This window comes from Amphiura filiformis, unplaced genomic scaffold (assembly GCF_039555335.1).
Source record: "Amphiura filiformis unplaced genomic scaffold, Afil_fr2py scaffold_47, whole genome shotgun sequence".
NCBI lineage: Eukaryota > Metazoa > Echinodermata > Ophiuroidea > Amphilepidida > Amphiuridae > Amphiura > Amphiura filiformis.
Genome location: NW_027305511.1, coordinates 857536 through 880255, shown reverse-complemented (window position 1 = coordinate 880255; position 22720 = coordinate 857536). Strand labels below are relative to the sequence as shown.

At 36.5% G+C, this 22720-nt stretch overlaps 2 protein-coding genes across 2 annotated transcripts in view; both read right to left on the bottom strand.

The window, feature by feature from the left end:
- Nucleotides 1–91: 91 nt before the first annotated feature.
- LOC140144276 (uncharacterized) lies at nt 92–12649 on the bottom strand (the record flags this gene model as incomplete). Its single annotated transcript, XM_072166095.1, has 6 exons — nt 12534–12649; nt 9698–9973; nt 8623–8772; nt 7820–8110; nt 7449–7553; nt 92–367 (listed from the first exon to the last, which is right to left on the bottom strand). Coding segments are annotated over exons 1-6 (1165 nt in total), but the record flags the coding sequence as incomplete, so codon positions are not given.
- A 3967-nt stretch (nt 12650–16616) lies between these two features.
- The window catches only part of LOC140144275 (uncharacterized), a 73852-nt gene continuing 67748 nt past the window's right edge, over nt 16617–22720 (bottom strand). Inside the window, exon 13 of the mRNA XM_072166094.1 lies at nt 16617–16881. Within this exon, the coding sequence (XP_072022195.1) occupies nt 16684–16881 (198 nt within the window). The 3' untranslated portion in view covers nt 16617–16683. The remainder of the gene's footprint in view (nt 16882–22720) is intronic.

The window sequence follows — 22720 nt, the reverse complement described above, 5'->3', positions numbered from 1 at the left end:
GCAAGAAGCATATGTGCAGAATGAGGCGAATCTTTACGGTACTTCTTAAGACTTGAGTGATTTTACTGAGTACACTTATTGGAATACATACCGTCATCATGAATGATGGTATTTCGGACAGTATTCAACTCATTACCGTCAGCATCTTTGCAAATTTTCCCTTCCGTGGTTGGATCAATAACCAGGAGGAATGTCTCATCGTCATTCATGATTTCACATTCATCGTCCTGCAGAATCGTCAACACAACTTCTTTCTCTGTTATCCCAGTTCCAAACTCTACCGCTGTGGGTGTTAGAATAGCGTCATAGTCCACATCAGCTATGGCTTGGTTGGCGCCTTCGGCGTCATCATCCGCGGTTTTTACATCTAATGCAGAGAATTTAAGATTGAAGACATGTTCCATTTATTAGTATCTCAGCATACACACAACGTTTGTCGGGTTATTATAAAAGGTATAAAACGTTTTAATAACATTCCAAAACATTTTTTGAAAACTTCATGCAAAACATTTTAAAGAGAATTAAAAACCTCGGTCGAGGTTTTCCAAAGTTCAAAAAATAACGGTTACTTGATGAAAGAACGGTTAGTTAATGAAAAAATAAGAAGTGAAATTTAGCAGCGCGACGAGGTTTATTTACCCGTAATAGAGTTCTGTTGAATTCGCTATTGTATCCGCTATTGTATTCTATTCATAAAAACTACTGCAGGAATCGCGGCAATTCCTGAAATACACATTTATTGCTGATCTCTACCGCCGGCGTTTCGAAATTATTAATTTTCAAAATTATACCATACTCTTACAATTATATATTTATATGTGCTTTTTATATAATATTAATAAATTGCAATTATGAAAACTACAAACTTTTAAAGTGAAAATACATTTACCATCGAAAATGTATCATACTTAAATTCTATAGAATCTATAATATCCAACCCAGAAGTGCCCATTTATTTTCTAAATTGTTGTAATTGCGCCCAAATATCCCCGTAAATATCTTAAACACGATTTTATCAGGGAAGTGCGCACACCGTCATCATCCCTATATCTTCGTGTTAAAAATTGCCGTGATAGTACGATGAATCCTCACGCTTTTCAACAACTACGCATGGTGAATTTGTTCGAGATAGCCCGTGCGACTCAGGCTAGCATACAATTTGAGATTTTGAGAGCCGGCCACACTGTTTCTATTCTATGTTTTACGATTTTCGCATGATCAATATATGGCTGGCCGTAACCGCCACAACGTGGAGCTACTATACGCGTAGCTTACTTTTCGCTTCGCGGAGCTAAATTGACCAATCATGTTAGATCTATTCATTACGCGGAGCCAGTGGATGCATCCTCGTTCCAGAGAGAGAAAACTCTTGCCAAAATTAATGTTTACTATGGGGATTTTAAATGAATCGATTGTAAATAAACCACGACCAGTTGTACAGGATCAATACCATTGTTTGATTAGTGTATAGTCAATGTTTGCATGCATGTGTCATGTGTGTGGCGTGTTTGTTTGTTTGTCTACTGTGTCAGGCCAGGATCACTGACACCCACGGTACTGATACTCTCATACTATCACGGTGATCATATTGTTGAATGTTGTTGACTTTAAAATAGTCATGATGCAGTCATGTCTACAGTAGAACTCACCACGACCTTTGAAGGACTAAAAGCTATTAAACCAAGATAACACTCAATGAAAACAGCTCAACTATGTTACATCAGATCTTCTCTGGTTAAATACACGCTGCACTTGTGTCTGTTTTACCTGTGCAATGAGCAATGAGCTTGTATTATAGTTTCAGTTGGGTGAACGATTATAAAGCGAACGCAAGGTAACAATACTGTGGGCTTTTGTTTACGAAATGAGACAATAGTCTGCATATTGTTAACCAGCGTTCTTGAAAATGAGAAGCTTAATGACTTAACACGGTTTAGAAATAATTTCATATTTTTTGGTGTTATCTGTCGTTTACATATCCTTCCTAAAACACTAAAGTACCAATATTTCCAAACACCTAAATTAGCTTAAAATTTAGGACATGTTACAAAACTATATTTTCTAGAATTTCAGAGAATACTTTAAATATTGGCCGGTTATTTTTTACACAGTGACGTCAACTAGGCAATGGCCTATAGGCCTACTTCTAACATACACTATTTGTAGAGGTCACGCGTCAATGGTGAGCGCACTGAGTATTGTGTATAGGAAAACGGACAGTAACTACAGTATGTATGGCCTACTACTAGTATATAAAGTAAATCCGAACTGGTTTGCTGTTTGCTGAAGGTCGAATTCCGCAGGGACACCGCGCAAGTTATACAAATTAGCTCCCGGCGATACACTGCAGATCGCAGAACTGTGTGCATAGTTTACCACCACTCTGCCTATAGCTATATAGTTATGTACAATACTGTATGAGTTTCTTATGAGTGCATGTCCATCTTAATAATAAGTCAGTTCGTACTTTTCATAAACTACTTTTTGAATCATAACTTTCGTGACCGAGGATATCTTGCAACTACGTGACGCTCGTCTGGCAAATTCTTAATGAATAAATTCGCTTCACGTAATGAGTAAGTCGTACTTAATTAGTCAGTTTTACCTGAAAAATGAAAAACTCTAACATGATCATGATTGGTCAATTTGGCTCCACGGAGCAAAAAGTCAGCTACGCGTAGCAGCTCCACGTTGTGGTGGTTGGGGCCTACCATATCAGTATCCCATATGATATTTCTATTGCAAGAAAATTTTATTTGTTGTCAGGTTTTATCTTAAATACACTAACTGGAAATTAAATACACTAATTAGTGAGGACCGGTATTTTGCTGTGGATATGTTTAACTGCAAGTTGCGGGTAAAAAATTTGAAATCCTGAGTAAAAATTTTGATCATATTCAACTCTTTGAGAAAAAATTTATATAAAAGAATGCATGTAAAATCCAGCTGCAATACAATGTACATTATTGACACACTATCACTCTCTTTATCTACGGCAATAATAGAATATCGATTTCAATCGAATTGAATACGATGCTCAGTTTTGAGTTTGTAGTTGACTACTAAGCGACCTAAGCGATCGATTGCTAGCCAATCAGATAGAACTCCTTTTCTTGCGTTCGGTGAAATACCAGTCGCCCGTCGCTCACCAACGGAGTATTAAATTTATATTTATCGTATAGACGAATCTAAATTCACGCATTCCTACACCTGACTAGCAGCCTTTAGTTGGGTAGCCGTCGGCTACAATGCACTCAAAATGTGAAATGATTCGGCCTTGGCGGAAATTTTAAACTGCATTCCATCACCCGTTTTACACCTTCCGCGAAAACACAGGCAGACAAAAGAATAACACAATACAGTTCCCTTTGACAAAACACACAGCATGGTCTATTCGCTGTTGAAGTGACATAATACTAGTAATCGGATTAACTACACGCGGAATTATCTCCATTATAATTATATATTACTAGTATTAGCTATTATTCTATTAACCCTAGGCCTCCTCGTCCTTGCATCTGCTCTAGGTGTTAGGCGGCTTTTATTTGCACAATTGGACGCTCAAAGCACCAGGTTGGTGCAAACGGCTACCCAAAGATGTCCGACCAAATCCTGACCATGACTTGGCTACTTGGATTCGTCTATAGGAAGTCGACGCTGTGGTGCGTTTTATTGATTCATTTTGGGCTTAAAGTCAGAAGTCGTCAAAAAGGGCAACACCCTCACCATATACCAAACGCTTACAAATTATCCTCGCTTGACCAAACACGCATAGTACGTTGATCGAAAGACCTAGCAGAGTTATAAGACACCGCGTGGCTTGTCTTAACAATGCAAGAGAGACGCAAATCTTACCCACTAGCACTAGCCCATTTACAAAAACCTATTGAACATTTACGTAGTCAATCGATAGTGCGGACACTCTTCACTCGCAAACCACCAAAATTCGTGCTATTTTGGCGTTGGAAAAGAAATCTCGGGAATAGAGTGCCCTATCAAAAATATCTACTATCTGCCTACATGTTTACGCTCTAGAAATGCCAATTAAAATCATCCAACAACTTCATTTTAAGAATCATTTCAGTATAAAAATCAATAGGAACAGAAAGAGTATGGTCTACTCATTCCAGGAAAATGTTTCATTTGTTTCTTCCACCATTCTATATTTCCCTAAAATTATCACATGTTTTCTCCAAAATCCTATGTAAATGATACTCCACGCTTCGCAGAAATTATATAAGCGATATATCATACAAATTTTACACAATTTTACATAACTTTAGACAGTATTGGAATATCTTGATGATTTTTAGGCATTTTGAAGGGCAACATAACTTACATAAGTATATTAAGAAACCAAATATCGCGCCCTCGTCGCAACCTCCATGTATTCGAAGGTCGTAAACGTTAACAATAGAGGGTATTCACACAGAGCATACCTTGAGAGGACACTTGGCTCATTTGCATGGCAGTCGGACTCTCCATTGTATTTGTTCATTTGTGTATGGAGAGCAATGGCGACCCTTCATTGTATTTGTTCATTTGTGTATGGAGAGCCATTCTTGGAGCCCATGGGACTCAGGCTAGGTCCTCAGGTAGAGTCATACGCTGTATATACTAGAAACGCATATTCTTAATTCCGCGTTTATTCAATGTTAGCATTAAATTTGTATTGCCCGGCAGCGCGCGCAATGGAAAAACCTGAATTTGTTACATAAAAATAAATTAAAATTAAAAAAAGTCGGGTTCCACCTGAATACATATTAAATGGGTGTAGAAATTGTTCTGAAAATATTAATTAATTTAGACAAACATACGGGATATAATGAACCTTTGACATGACGCCATGATGACATGATTTTATTAGTCGTTTTATATCACCTATACCGTGTGTCATAATACCAATAGTTTGTAATTTTATATAAGAACTAATATTTTGCATCATAAATGCGCAGTCCATATGTACAAACGAATACTAATCTTCAAGATATTAAGCTTTAGAAGACTTCAAAATAACATGTCACTAAGCAGGTCATAGGTGCTGGCCTTGTCCTATTGTACTTGTTCATTTGTGTATGGAGAGCTCACTGACCTGTATAGAGGTCAATGGGAGCTAGAGCTTCTTTACGGGGCACTATCGGTTTCAGGGCGTAGTTCATTGAACTCAACGGGCTGTTATTTGAAGTGCTTTTATGTTATTGCAAAACGGATCGTGGCGAAAGCTAATAAATAATTCATACCAGGGTTTAATTGATCTGGGATGCGGACATTTCATTATTCGCAAACCACCGGGATTCGATATAGGTTTGCGTTGTAAAATGAAAATGTGAATAAGAGTGTCATCCCCCTGGTATTCATTACTTCATCATTTATGTGGTTGTTCATGCATCAAACTCCTCCACATAGGCTGTTTAGCTTAATCGGGAAGTGACCTCTTGAAATGATATCACAACGTGAGATGCTATGAGGAAATTGAACACTCGTTTTCTGATCATGCATGTGTATTTATGTTTCGGATAGCGGTTATTTAGCAACTCTCGTTCCGCTTGGGTTTATTGAATACACTCTATATAAAGTCATCAATAATGTCGTTTTCAGTTCCTGGCTGAACTATTGGGTTCAGCTATAATTTTTTTGATAATTCTCCTACCCCATAGCATTAAAAAAAACCTAGTATTTTGATAATTAAAATAGCTGGATGCGGTACCGGTATGCAGCTGATTGGGGGTGGTCACGGGTCGTTAAAACCACTAACCGCGAAATTAGGATATCGAACTAGTTTGCCCCGTAGGGCTTCAAAGAACCATAAACCGCGAAATATGGATATCCAACTAGTTTTCCCCGCAGGGCTACAAAGAACCACTAACCGCGAAATATGGATATCCAACTAGTTTGCCCCGCAGGGCTACAAAGAACCACTAACCGCGAAATATGGATATCCAACCAGTTTGTCCCGCAGGGCTACAAAGAACCGCTAACTGCGAAATATGGATATCCAACTAGTTTGCCCCTCGGAGCTCAAAAAACCACTCACCGCGAAATATGTATATCCAACTAGTTTGCCCCGCAGGGCTACAAAGAACCATTAACCGCGAAATATGGATATCCAACTAGTTCGCCTCGCATGGCTACAAAGAACTACTTACTGCGCAATATTTTTTCCTCAAAAAAGAATTAATATCTACCAAAAACGTTTCAAAACGTAAAAAGTGGCCAAAGTTTAAAAAATCTTTCCTGTGTGGCTTTTCACCTTTTTAAAACTTGGTCCCATTTATGAAAGTTTCTAAAGACCCATACAAAGTCATTTATAGGCTACTTGTTGATTTTCTTAGTTGTCTGTGTTTATTTTGTAGAGCAAATGAATTAATGTTCGTGCGTAATTGAAATTTTTCCGTATAGAGGTTATAATGTATTTTGATTAAAATTCTTCATCGTCATGTGCGATTCTGCGCCTTATGTACAGACGTAGGGCCTATATATAGCAGTTTGACACACAGTCAATTTGCTAACTATTATAATACTCTACTACTCTTTATGAACACGCAATATAATAAAACATAAACCTTGTAATGTTTTTGATAATACATAACCTACGTCATATTGCACCGCTTTCGAACAGTCTTAAACCTATAAGAGCACATTGTTGCATGTAAAAATTAGGACTCACTCTTCATGTTATAATTACTACTTTACTCAATGGGACCAAGTTTAAAAAGGGTGAAAAGCCACACAGGAAAGATTTTTTAAACTATGGCCACTTTTTACGTTTTGAAACGTTTTTGGTAGATATTATAATATTTAAGTGTCAACAAAGTATTTGTAAAAATGTTTGCCCAACATATTTGACAATGACGTTTAAAAAGTTTTCATGACCTTTATATAGCCCAACATTTAAATGTTATTAAAACGTTTTGAGTAACCGTATTAAGAACATTTTTGTGTCTGCTGGAATTCCCTTTGTTTTATCTGGCAGCTAATATTTGTTCTATAGTTCTACATTATTTTGATACAAGTAACCAAGTTGTTTGATTGGCGTAATATAACAATAGGGTAGGTAGGTCGGGATTTTTTCACTTTTAAAGCTGTACATTGCGTTTGATAAAGGCCTTGGAAATTTTTCTCTTCTTTTTTTTAAAAACATTAAGTCAATAAATAAATAAATCTATTTATTTATTGAATTTTTACAACAAAAAAAAAAAAAACTTAAAAAAACTTTAGGGACGGGCTTAATTTTAGGGTCGGTCGGGAAACTGCAATCAAACATTTTTCTTTTTGTGGCCTAATTTCAATCACTGCCTCGCTACCTCTTTAATATTGTATTCAATGTTTGTTCTAAAGCCCATAATAATAGGGGCAGCGCTGTTAGGATGTTCATACAAAACGTATTGTCAAGTTCATGATATTAACGCTCCTACTTCTTTTTAATAAAAACTAGAATATGATCTTACAGGCAACACTAGAGCCAGCCGTGTAACCAGTCCTGGTTAGTATTGCAGTAATTCGCAGCTCGTCTTCCTTTTCTGACAACGTTATGTCTTGCCAGCAATAAGTCACTGAAAGTAAACAAAAGGCACAAAAATACAGTATTTCGATGTTGTGTTTAAAATATTTTCAAGGGCCAGTATTAGAATATCCACCAAACAGGTCACTGTTTTTGCATTTTTATGTTCAGGATGATGATGTCCTTCAAGGGGATGCTGCACCGAAACAAAAATTGATTTTCTAAAGTATTTGACCTATGCACTTGAAACTTTGTGGGGACGTGTGTGTTGATATCACATATATTTTTTAAAATTACATTAGAGTAGTTAGTACCTACCGTCGTCGTTTTTAATCTCAAACAAAGTGGTCCCATAAGTTGGTACGGATGGATCAGCAACTGCACAAGCACAATCAAGGAGATTAATTTCATATCCAAACTGCTCATCAGGAGCTGGACAGAAATCATTGTGCACAGTAACATCTAGAGGTATGGGTATGTCAGCACTACTGGTCGGAGTGAATTCATGGGGCCCATCAGGGACACCTGCATCATCAAAGTCGTCAGTCTCATCAGCTAGCACGCTTGCCTTGGTAGCCATGTTGTTGAGATCTGTCAAAGCTGTTACCTCTGTAGGGTAATATTATACAGCATTTATTATTATGAATATCATCTCCAGTAAATATAGTGGTTTGAGTATAAGTGGGTTTTAAAATGCACTATAATTAATATATTAATATATATATATTATAGCAACATGGTGAAAGTACAAAACGCTGCGATTCATGTGTAGACATTATTGAATGTTCTAACTTCATAATAAAATCGGCATCATGAATATAGGCTATGGCTAAAGTCGCGTATACTCGTATCCGTAATTAGCTCTAGTAACGTTCTGGGTTGGATTCATCTTGGATTCATCTTGAATTCATCAATTAATAATGATCAAAGCTGCTGAAAACATTAAGGCTACGATGGCTTATTATGATAGTGGCAGAAAAAAAGACGAAAGGAAGTAAATAAGAACACAAGAACATTGCCGAAACAGACCATATCATTTTGCAGAAACCGACCGAAGCCACTTTTACTCCTTCAAGGTCTTTGAATACAGGTTAATTAGTGCATAATTCAAAATTGCCTACCGAAAGAGCAACAGACTTTGTCCTTATTTGAAGCACTACCGCCACTTTTTCTCACCATCGGAACATAGGGACTATCGTCAGCGAGGTTTTCTTCTAGATCTGACAAAATATCTCGGATAAAGCCCACTTGCGGTTTGTCAGCATCATCAACTGTTAGACAACAAACAAAATAAATATATACCCATGTAAACAAATCAAAAAAATCAAACAAGCATTTGGTACAAAAATGTACAATTGTTGCCAGCGGAACTTGACAGATTAATGTGGTTGTAATGATGCAAAAGAAATATTATTTACTCTGACCTTTCTACACAATGGTATTTTGTTTCCTGAAAAAATCGGAGAAAAAGGCTTCCGTAAGTTATTAATGGAGCTAAAAAGAAGGCCCGAGTCAATGTTAATTCTGCAAACCCATGTTTGATATTAGAATGTTGCGTAAAACGGTTTCCTACAAACGGTTACCATAGGGTATTAAATAAAAGGCACTAAATTTAATGCCCACGTGACCCATGGGCGCGGCCATACCAAGACCACCAAGTGATCAGTAGATGTGCTACAATGCTAAGAGATAGGAAATTTTCAGACAAATATTATCAAAATTAATAGGCAAATTAATTATACATCGGGAGATTCTGTTTTTTAGTATGTTTTTAAGAACTAAAGTTTTGCTCGACGGAAAAAAAAATTATCGACATAAACTCTTAAAATAATACTACAAAGTTGTAAAAAATGACAAATTTGCTAGAAGATTCGAAAAATTTAGACATCATTCGCCAAAAGTAAGAAAAAGTTGCCAGGAAACGTTTAAATGTCGGGTTATATAAAGGGTATAAAACGTTTTCATAACATAAAGGGTATAAAACGTTTTCATAACATAAAGGGTATAAAACATTTTCATAACATTAAAAAGTTTGAAATATAAATATGTGGAAACAATTTAAAGTTTGAGTTCGGACTGTGTGCCTAAATGGCCTGTGAACATTTCTGTGAACATTTCGGCTTATATCCAACACTGATATCACTGATATAGCATTTGCAGATGGTAAAAGATAACATTGACTTTAGAGTAGCTTACCTTCTTTTCCCCATACTTCAATTTCACATAGCCTTAGCGGAGCCGTAAGAGCTTCCTTAACAATGTACACGTACTGTCCTTGGAAGTTATTACATTGTTTAAGTACCCAGGAGGTAGGAATAGAGCCACTACTGATTTCACTACTGGATACATCCAATGAACACTGCATATTCCTCTTGATGCTGTCCAGTTCTGATTCTCCGGCGTTTTCATCACATGATCCTACATATACTTGGGCACCAACCAGTGGTTCCTCATAACTACATGCTTGAACAGCTTAAAACAAAGATACAAGCTTTTGAAAATAGAGGTTATCGATGTTCTATAAGCTGCATATCCTATCAGCGACTGCTATACCTTGTTTATGACGTTCAAAAGAAGTACCTACATGTGCAACCATGACTGTTTCATAATAGCCCGCCAGAGTCATGCAGGTAACTCCGAGATCGTGCATTGAATTGATTTGAATGAGGAATACTACCAAGGGGGTGACACTAAATTCACGGTTGTTCTATTAGCAACGCAAAACCTATGAAAAATTCCGCTGGTTTACTATCTAGAAAGTGAGGCCAGTTATCGATCCGTTATGAATAATTCATGTTCGACCCCTTGGATCATGTTAATTGATATTGGCAAATAACAACGTTGTTAGTTTTGCGAACTTTGCCTGTTCAATGAGAGTATAGCGCGCCCCCAATACATCTGGGCGCAAACCAGGCGAAAACGATCCAGTTTAATGAAATGGCGGACGGATATTCCCATCGGGCACCAGTGATATGTTTTTTTCAAAGAAAGTCTACTAATTTGATACGAAATGACATTTTGCAATAGCAAAGTCAAAATTAGGACTTGCGGTCAATAATATGAAGGAAATACGTGACAGAGGCAAGGTGTGAAACACAAGTAGTATTTGAAGTTAAAATAACCTTTGATACCCGACCTGACCTTCCATAGCTTTCCATCATGGCGCCTTATTCGTTTTATGTATTTCTATATGCTCTCAAGTAAAATAAAATACCAAACTGCACTAAGCAGACAGAATGTTACTTGGCTCCCAGCATGAATTATTGAATTTATACGGAGGTAAAGAAATACACAGTTGCCGGCAAGCCGTGCACCATACTCTAAATACTTCGGTAAATCTGAATAATGGTCACATGTAGACATATCACGTGTTCGGGAAATCACGTGGCAACATTTTAAGATTTCAGACTTGTTTACTAGTTAAATTGTCATTTGTACTATTGATTATTTATCTTTGTTAATTAATATTAATTAATATATCTTTTAAATGCTGATAAATCGTGGTTGGCTGCCCATATTATATGTTAAATTCAATGTTTTATGAATATAATTCTACCACGCAGAGGGGTCACACAGCATAATTTCACACTACACGATTTAGCTAGATTTGGAGCTCTGCATTTCAAATTCACGTCAATTTTAAAGTTTATACACTTAATATATTTAATATAATACTTATTTTTTGTTATAACAAACTGGAACACGAAATATACTAGCTTATTACCTATACAGAAAGGGATTTATACACATTCACTCAGCAATTTGACATGCCTGGCGCATCAAGACATTCTCTGTCTGGATAACATGACTGTCGCCCTCAATACGTCTGGGCGCAAATTTAAATAACAATACGCTATTTACATATGAATGCGGCTTCATGCTAATTTCTAGCGCCGCTTCCAGGCCTATTCGCTATTAGATGCACGGTTCCGCCATTATGCACTATGTGCGGGAGAGCCTCGAACTGGCAGCATACATGAATGGGAATTGAACTAGTCATAACGTTCTGTGTAAGGTTACATAATTCTTCCTTTCATGTATGCTGCCAGTTCGAGGCTCTCCCGCACATAGTGCATAATGGCGGAACCGTGCAAGTAGCGAATTCCGCGATACTACGGGAACCAGCGCCTTTTGTTAGAAGTCACACATGCGTAAAGTGGATAATCTCTAAAAACTACAAGGAAAGCGATCAAAATGATTAACAGATGAAGATCGTTGGTATATTTTTGGCCACTCTCTGCGTGAAGTACATTTGATAAGCTAGTAAAACTGATTAGACAGAGGGAGTACGATCACTGAAAACATCGGATATGGAAAAGCCATTAATTATGCAATTTAAGGGATGGGGTATGAACGTTTGGACAGTATTAATTTTATTGTGGGACATTATTTAACAGTACTCGAAGTAAACTTTATAAATCTGATTATTTATATTTAAAGTGTATGTAGGTGGGATAAAAAGCCGACGATCAATTGAAAATTTTGCCCTTTCGTATTGAAGATATGGATTTTTTTCCCCAAAACACCAAAAAAATAAGGTCTTTTTTGGAAAAAATCCATATCTTCAATATGAAAGGTCAAAATTTTCAATTGATCGTCGGCTTTTCCCCAGCTACATACACTATAAGAATATATCATTAAATTCATAAAATTTACTTCGAGGACTGTTATATATCAGAAATGTGAAAAATATCATATTTTAATAATTTGTAATAAAATTTCTATTATATTGTGAATTTCAAAAAATGAAAATTATTTGATATCAGAAAGACATTCTCGTATTCAGAATGCAATTCGTTATGTCTGATGTGCTCTCATGTCCCACATGAGCTATTGTCGAAACGCTCAAAACGCTCATTCCTGATCCCTTAATACAGATCAGAGTTAAAGTATATATAAATAAGATTTTGATTGTGGACAGGTGGATCATTGGCCATTGATCATTGAGAGAAGTTTTGTGGATTTTTGTAAGAGTGTGGGATAGAGTAGGATAAAGTAGGCCCGTTTCAACTTTAAAAATCGATTTACTTACATTGGCAGATGTAGCGATGAGTGTCAGTACAGGAATCATCATACCAAGCATCTTGACTTACATCCATGCGACCACAGTCCTGATCACCACCAAGATCGTTCGGCTGACCTGGCCTCCAATTTCTGAGGTTAAAGGTTAAAGGTTGTGCATCAGAGAAGGGTTGTCCGACGTTAAAGGGTCCGTATTGCTCAGGTTTGCTGTGTTGCTTTAAAAAAAGTTTAATTCAACTTATATTTATGACCCTCTTTTGTCAAAGTCGGAACACTTTCACGATTTGACCCTTATAGGACACATATGTGACCTGTGATCTTTTTGGTAATAGCTCAAGAACCGCCCATCCTAGATATGTCAAACTATGTATTTTCTGAATCCCTATGACCACGCTAATACTGTCTAGCCTATACATCTAGCCTATTCATCCATGAAACCACAGTCCTGTTCTACTTGACAATAATGTTTGGCTGTACTGACGCCCAATTTCTGAGGTTAAAGGTTAAACAGGCGTCAGTGAAAGCTTGGCTTACGTTAATGGGTCCGTATTGCTACGGTTTGGTCTGTTGCCTAGGTAACAAAATAATCCTGTGCAAACTATGATTCATTTGAATAGATATATCAAGCGTATATTTACGACAATATAGACAAAGTCGGATACTTTCATACCATTAACCTTAGATAGGTCAAACTATATATTCTCTGAATCCCCAAAGACTACGGATATACATTGGCAAAACGTCCCATAGTTTAAGCGAAGTTCTGTTTTACTGATCCTGGTTCAGGTGAATTTTCTATATTATAAGTCCGTGCTCTCACTGCCTTGCCGTTTTAAACATATCAAAAAAAGTAACTAACCACCCTTAAATGATGACCATTATTCAAAAAAGGGCTGTTGTATTACAAATCTGTAAAATGCGTTGGAAGCATAATTTTATTTCTGCGCATGTTGACACCTCATTTGATACGATAGCCCAGAAAACAATAAAACACCGGTCATTTTAGTGTAGTGAGGTCCAGATTTGAAAGTTGCACTTACATGCAAATTTTTACAATACAAAAACACTCAGATTTCATTACACAGATATTCCATTACACTGAATACAAAATCAATACAATTTACTGCAACTTTCAAATCTTGGGTTACATTGATTTAAATGTACGATGTGACGTCAATATTTAGTCAATTGCTGCAAATAAGGTCTCAAAATGTGCAGAAAAATAAATTCTGCTTCCAACACATTTTACAGATTTGTAATACAATCGCCCGTGTTTGAATAATGGTCATTATTTAATGGAGGTTAGTTACTTTTTTGATATGTTTATTATAAGCGGCTATGTAGCCTCAATCAATGCAGCTCCTGGCAGCCTATATTAATTTACTAGTCAACATTTGCATAGGAACCGCATAGATTGGAGATTATATGTATTTAGGATTAGTAATAGACAAGTAATATATATATATATATATATCGTGTGTTTGCGATTTATTCCGTAATCAATAAGTATGATGAACAAACGCATTTCTGGCAGAAGCACACACAGCGTAGTGGTATTCGATCTCGACTGTTAATCAAAAGGTTGTGGGTTCGAACCCTGGTAGAATTTTAATTGGAATAAATTTGTTTTTCTTTTGTTAAGTAAGAGGTAATAATTATGGCAATAAATCCGCCGTATAAAACTGAACACAGCTCAATCCAGCCTCATAGGCCTATATCATGTAAATGTATTATGTGATGCAAATGTTGACTAGGAAAAAAAATATCGCCTCCTGGCAAGCGATGCGAAGTCTGTTAATCACACCAACATCGCTCATGTTTATATGCTCTCATATTTGAATTGATAATCTAGTATTGATTGATTGATTTTATTAACCCAAACCCGATATTTAATATGCCTAGCCAAATCTAGTACTGATTATCTGGTATTTCATTTTGCTTAATTCAGTACTGATCTGGTATTGATTTTGTGTAGCCTATTCCAGTATTAATTTTGTTAACCTAATCTGGTATTGATTTTGTCTAAACTAATCAGGTATTAATTTTGTTTAGTTTAATCTGGTATTGATTTGATTTAGCCTAACCAAGTATTGGTTTTGTTTAGTATTTTTAGCTTAATCTGGTATTGATTTTGTCTAACCTGATCTGGTATTAATTTTGTTTAGCTTAATCTGGTATTGATTTGATTTAGCCTAACCAAGTATTGGTTTTGTTTAGCCTAATCAAGTATGGATTTTGTTTAGCCTGGTATTGATTCAGTTTAGCCTAATCAAGTATTAATTTTGTTTAGCTTTATCAAGCATTGATTTTATTTAGCCTAATTCGGTATTGATTTTTAAGGCTGGTTTAATCTGGTTTAGTTTAGCCTAATCAAATATTGATTTTGTTATCGTAACCAACGCATTTACCCAGCAAACACAAAACGTTTTCGACATCATTCGCAAAAGGTTATAAAAGGTTGTCAGAAAACATTTAAATGTCGGGTTATATAAAGGGTATATTAAGAGTATGAAACGTTTTCATAACCTTACAAAACATTTTATGATAATCTACTGCTCAGCAAACGAAAATATTGTACAAAAAACGTTTAAATGTCGGGTTATATAAATGGTAAAATAGCACAATCGGTGTATCCCTACTGAAAAAAGAAAAACATCCATGTAATTGTTGTATGGATGATGGTAGTAGCGAAATACTGAAGAAATTGCAGGGAGCTGATGTCTGCGAGGCGGGTATATGCCCAAACAGCGCTAGCGCTTCGCTTCCGGGAGCACTTCTGCTGTGTATTAGCTGATTTGATCAATCGTTCCTTGATATTTGGAACATTTACAGGAATAAATTTTGCTGATGAAGTAGCAATAAGATGGAAATATCAGAATGTGAATATCAAATCGGTCATTTTGTCTGCAAGTACAGTACAGTCGCGGATACCGAACACTCGGTGACTGAGACTCAGTGAGTCACTGAATTCATCCCGTATGTATCTACGAGTTCGCCTATCATACATGACCGGTTGTAAAGCTAAGAAATTATTAAAAAATCCTGTACATGTACATCTACCTTATTCTATTCCTTCATTTTCTCATTGTGATAAGTTCATCTCAACTTGGTGTGACGATCTGAACTGGTAGCACTAGCAGTTATTTTTTTGCAATGTGTTTTCATTCCGGTTCTTCGGCGAATCTTCGCTCTTCGTGCTTTACTGTAATATTCCCTATGCATATCGTGGATGGCTTGGCCTATCCCAAATCACCCCGGCCAGCACCTTTTCTATTTTTATCCACCCACTTTATTCAGGAACTTCATTCTTGATTTGATCATGATGTTTCCTTCATTTTATTCTTATTTTATTGAAGATATTTTTCATGTAAAGTAAGTTGGCAATGACTGAATTCGTACATTGGCCCGATGCATGCCACAGTAATGCATGGACATTGTGTTTACAATCAAACCCGGAAGTAACTGTGTGTCCCCGAGCTGACGTCATCAACGAAAGCGTCCAATTTGAACGATTTCGTTTTGTAATTTGGGGGGGGTGCCAATATCCAATCTTTGCATGGAGATATTGTCTAGCCTGGTACGTTAGGCAAATAAAAAATATTCTTTTCTGCTTCCTGACATCATAAGCTTTCCATTGATATATAACTTTATTTTCAATGAGGTTCACCTTTAAGTATTGACACAATATTTGGCAAAAATGTTTGCAAAAATAGTTTACAATAACATTTTTTGAAAACATTTCAAAATATTGTTGTAGTGTGTTTTCATACAAAACGTTTTAAAACGTTATCATGACCTTTATATAACCCGACATTTTAATGTTATTAAAACGTTTTTACCTAAACCAAAAGCCAAAATATAACTTATTTAAAACGTTTTATAAACGTTTTTGTGTTTGCTGAGATATTTTGTTTAGCATAACCTGGTTTTGTTTGGTTTAGCCTAATCTGGTTTTGTTTGGTTTAGCCTAATCCGGTATTGATATTCTTGAGTGTAATCTGCATGGTATTGATTTTCTTTATCCAGTTCTGGTATTCGTCAGTATGTAAAAGTTCTTACTTTGCTCAGTTTGTTTTTAAATAAAGTATAATTATTATTCTTTGATTTGTAAAACGACAGTTAGTTCTTACTTTGCTCGGTTTGCTTTTATATAAAGTATATTATATTTGATTTATAAACACGTCCCTGCCAAGAGCGTTAATCACGTACTCGTAAGCACTACCGACAGGTAGCCCAGTGGTTTCAGAAAATATGGTTGTAGTAGGATCGTCTATCCACACCCACTGTCCTTCCGTGGTTTGGTCTGTCGTTCCTATCCAGAAATCAGCACCGGAAGATAACCAATCGTTCAAAAACTCCTGAGTACGAAATACGAGGGCAATTTAAGTAGAGAATAAAAAGATATTTTGCCTATCCAATATTGTGGCATAATGAATGGACTGGCTAATATTTTCAGTAGTGGATGCCGATGCAGGAGGTATCCAATACGATAAAATATTGGCCAGCCCATCCATTATGACACGATACTGGATAAGCAAAAGAAACAAAATCTTATCTTTTATTCTTATTCTTATTCAGTTTAAATTTTTAAGTGAAAGTTACATTTGTGAGGAAACCCCTGTTGTTTTAAATAAACGAAACCGCCATGAACATCTAAGCCGCCGAACCGCGTTCTTAGTTCTCGCACGTATATAACTCTGGATCTGTGTTGCCAGTTTGATATCTTGGTACCACCTTAAACCAATGGCAGTTTCCTTATTGGACCATATCTTTCTTTTTTTTCATTATTTGGTGTTGAAAAGGCGATGAAGACATAATTATGTATAAATGCCGGCACTGATAGCCAGAATGGAGTCAAGTGACTCTCAAAGTGGAGTAAACCAGGACTGACTCTCAAAAGGAGTTTCACAAGAGAGTCTGTTGACTCTTAAAAGGATTCGGAACTGACTTTCTCTACAGAGTCAATTGACTCTATCCGTGGATTCAATTCACCCTACATTCAGAGTCATCGACGCAGTACACGTATATTGCTGAGGTAACAGCCATTTTGCATTATGCTACTGCTGTTTGCTGCTGTTCAGCATGCTGGTCATTCGCTCGGTATCATGTATTGGTGTTTGGACAGTGTGATGTCGTATTTTTATGCTGTAGGCTGTTGGTCTTGAGATGGATTCCAGAGGCGAATTTTAACATGACAGCGAGGTCAATCTAATAATAGTAAGCTTTCCTACCTGGAGTCGGACTGTCGGAGTGACCCTGTAATGGAGTCAGGGTGACTCTATAAATGGTGTCTGGGTTACCCTAGAAGCAGAGTCCAGCCACTGCGTGACTCTATGTCTAAAATGACTCCATATTGGGAGTCAAATGACTCCTATGTAGAGTCATCAACGGTGACTCTTCAGTCAAATTATGACTCTTCAAGCGAGTCAGATGACTAGTAACGTGTTATTATAGACATAGGGTGTAGATTGGCTGAACTCTTATAGTGTTTTTTCATTTATTTCTAGGCAGTGGCGGCAAAATCATTATAATAGAGAGGACAAGCTTTTACCGATGTTTTTGACGGCGAAACGACTATTTTAGCACTAAATGAAGGTGCATTTTGTTTATTGATAGGCCAAAGCGGACAAAAATGAGCAATTTTAACCTATTTTGGCCCCAAACATGCCTTTTTGGGCAAAGAAGCCTAATGTTTTTCTTCTATTATTATTTATATGTGTAGAGGGCGTCCCCGATAAAAATAATAAGGGGTTGGGGACACGTCCCATCCTCAATTTTCATTATATTATTGATGGTTTGTGTCCAATTGCACCAGATACCCATTTGAATGATAATGACAACGAATTGTCACTAAAAGGCTGTGTTCAATACGGGGCCAAGAAATTCAACACTTGATTGTAGCGAGCTCAAAATGGATATATAATGTTTTTACTATTTTTGTCTTTTTGGCAAAAGAAACCCTGTTCTACGGGCGGACGGATCTATCAAGTACGGTTGGTCCGTCGGGCCTTTTTTTTCCTTTTCTTCTTTGCAAATGTACCCCAATGTCACCAAAATCTGTAAATATTTTGCAATTTGTGGAAAAATATGTCAGCATTCATTTGTACAGGAAAAATTATGCTGTAATTAGCTAAAAACACCCCGTGATCCTGTGAAGAGAGCACAATTGATGGCATATTGATGTTTATATCACTTGTTTTCAGTACGACAGCAACTTAGCTCACTTCGGGTAATTTTTACCGGCGTGACCTCTGCTCCACGGCCCCAAGGAAGAACAACCTAGGGTTGAAGTGGGCCCACCGTGGCTAAATAAAGTTGAATCTGAATCTGAATCTGTTACGTAACGTAATGTTGAAAATCAGGTGGCAAATACAGTTTTTCAGAAAACATCAAAAAAATGGAATACACGAGTCGTTTCTCCCTTCATTTCTACATTGAGCCCATAGATAAGATATGAAACATGAGTATAAGGCAAACAGTAACGTGTAAAAGTCCAATTATTGTGGAGAAAATGAATGTTTATTGTGCGCGAAGTAGCCTAAAAATGAGAAAAAATGCATGTCACGATCACCAAAATGGTTATATCTGCAACTATGAACCAACGCCGGTTATATGCTTTTCTGTAATGATAGATATTAACTAACTTGAGCTTGTATTAAATTTTCAGCGAAAATGATTGGTGGAATAATCTAGTCGTAGGTTGGAAAGTTGCTTTCAAAAGGGCTTCTCCTCGCAATCGTGCGTGACCATTAGTGACCAGTGTCACCAGGAAAATTAACAGCCGGCCTTGTCCATATATCGATTAATAATTGTCAGGATCGTCCAGTTGACTACAGTGATATTTATTTATTCATACAAAATACTGCCCTGTCTTACAAAATATCGAAGTCAATATAAAACGTAATTTCAAGCCATTTGACTGAACTTACAAACAGTTTATAAAAGATTTTTGTTGAACGAGACACTGAATTAGAAATAACATTGCAAAAGGTACGTGAATAAGTTAGCAGGTTGTGATGGTCTAGTGGCTAAGGCCGTGCCTGGAGTGCGAGAGGTTGGAAGTTCGAACCCTACCATTGCGGGTTTTTTTTTTAATTATTTTTTAAATATTTATGATATTAGTAAACAACTTTCAGGAATGGTTTCTGATCATTTGAAGCAGAAATAATGAGGTAAAATGAAAGAAAGCATTTTTTTTTATCTTGACCGCCGTGTGGTGTTCTATAATTAAAGTTACTCTAAACAACGAAACGCTGATTCCAATTTTGTGTATGTCTGGGTAGGGTGTAAGAACGGTGTAAAAATTACAAATAATATTATGCCAAAATATTAATCAGGTTTGAAATTCGTAAATTATGGCTGACGCTATCTCATTTTTTAATATGTAGGCCTACACATAAAGAAAAACATTGCAAACGTGTTGCATAGAAATATTTTCAAATCAGTTAGCAGCCTGGACAACCGATTCTTTTGTTTAGCAAGGCTCACTCAGTCATTTAATGTGGCAATACAAACGATCGAATTTGGTGTTGAAACGAGCTAAATTTTGAGTTACACCTTTTCAATGTAAAATTAATTTTCTCGGCCAAATGAAATGCAATCATTTTCATTTTTTCAGTAAATGTCAGGTCAAATTGTAGTGCTTGATACTTTTTTTTTTTCAAATCCTAGAGTTAAACTTAGGCGTGAAATTCAGTCATTTCGTGTAAGATTTTCGATTTTGATAGGCTTAAACTCTGCCCGCGAGCCTTTTCTTGGATCAACCTTTTAGCTTTTCAAAGTAATATAGTACGCTAATGAAGGATTTTCCCAACTTTCTAACGCACATCACCGTGAGCGATATATCATAGTTTTGTCAGAATTTACGTTTTGATTTCACCATTTTTCACCGGCTGAAATTTTTCAAAATCAACGCGTGAAATATAAGGCTAATAATACTAGCATTGTGGATCGATATCCCTGGGTTTAATAGGAATACCGGCATGATACAGTGTTGCCAGAACTTCAATATAGCAACGAAATTCCCAGGCCTAATAGCGCTCCTATACTGATCATGTAGGTCATACAAAATTCACATGGAGATAGGAGGGACAGAAGATTAAAATCCCCTATAATAACACGCTAATTTTTCTAGGTTTGGACCGTGGATTTTCATGAACCTCAAGCGTGCGTCTCTTAATACGGACTAACCTAGGTAAACAAACACACAGACAGACAAAACGGTTTTCATAATCATGGAATCCATATAAATTGAAATTGCAGGCTATCACGGGAGCAAATTTTAAAATTCACCTCATTTACCAATTGGGGATTTGGGCTACCAAATCGCTAGTCGGGCAATCTTCATGATCTTTGCTTTTCAATGGAAAATTGCCCTGGATGACAACAATGAAAATATCGACTATTTCTGCTGGTTGCGCACGAGATAAAAGCACCGAGTTTGACATTTTCAGAGCATGAAGGGAAAAAGGGTAAAATAAAAACGGAAATTCTGACAAAACTATAATATATAGACCCACACGATGTGCTTTACAGAGGTGGGAAATATCTTTCTTTAGCAAACTATATTAGTTTGAGACGCTAAAAATCAATTCCGTAAAAAGCTCGCAGGCGAACTCAAGGCCTATAAAAATCAAAAATATCACACTAAAAGATATAATTTGATGCTTAATTTTAACACCAGGATTTAAAAAAAAAATGTATATCCAAGCACAAAGTTAATAACTGAAATTAAAAAAAGAAAAAAAATATTGCTTTATATTTGACCGAGAAAATTAATTTCATAGCAAAAGGTGTATCTCTGAATTGTGCTGATTTTAACATGTATCGATCGACTTTTAGCGCGACTAAGCATTTCTAAAGAATCGGTTGTCCAGGTAGGTGACTGAAATGATCATATAAATACTGACGGACCTACACACATACACCATAGGCCTAACAGAACAAGAGAGAAAAAAATCGAAATGCTGTAGGATTCGAACCTTCAACCTCTCGCACTTCAAACCACGGCGTCAACCACTAGACCATCACAACCTGCTATACCATACTCGTATCTTTTACAATCTTATTTCTCATTCAGGGACTCGATCAACAATAATATTTTTAAAACTGCTTTCAGTTCAGTCAAATGAGGTGATACTACTTTTTATATTGACTTCAATATTTTGTAAGTCAATGCAGTATTTTGCTTGAATAAATAAATATCACTGGAGTCAACTGGACGATTCTGACGATTATTATTCGATATAATGACAAGGCCGGCTGCTATTTTGCTAGTGACACTTGTCACTAACGGGTCACGCAAGATTGCGACACGGGGCTGTTTTGAGAGTAACTTTCCAACCTACGACTCGATTATTCCACCAATCATTTTCGCTGAAAATTTAATACAAGCTAACGTTAGTTAATATCTATCATTATAGAAAAGCATACGACCGGCGTTTACTCACTGTTGTAGATATAAGCATTTTGGTGATCGTGACATGCAATTTTTCTCATTTTCCCGGCCACTTTGGACATGTTCACGCTTCTTTATTTTCAATATTATTCAACTTATACTCGTTTTTTGTTCTTTGCACAAATGTTTGGTATCTTATCCGTGATCATGGTACGCAATTTAAAAAAAAAACGACCCGTGTCTCCCATTTCTGGAGCTATTTCGCTAAAACATGTTTGCCGGTCAAATTTTCAACATTTAGTTACGTAACCCGTGTTCACCAACCCGTAAAAAATTTCTATCGAACAAAAGAGGTCACGAAGTTGCCGTGGTACTGTTTTAGCAGGGTACATATTCAAATTATTAGGTGATCTTTTTTCATGGTGACGTCATTTCATGATGTAACTGCTTTCGTAGTTGTTTTTATTAAAGCCATATTGTAACATTTACTGGGGGCGCCCTTAATATTTTTCACAATTCAGTTTCTTACACGATTGTAATGTACTTTAATAAACTAACATACCCAGCATAAATAATTTTTCTTGGGGCTGTAGCTTTGTCAACATTCGATTTGAATAAAGCGTCTAAACACGATAGTTTATTATTACAATGGAAATGTCAGAATAATGTTCATGACACAGTACGAACATGTGTGTGCACGGACGGTCTTAACATATCATAAGAACTGACCCGACTCACGTTCAAAGGAATGGCGTATTGGCAACATTATGCGCTGGTATTAAATCGCGATTTACGTTGCA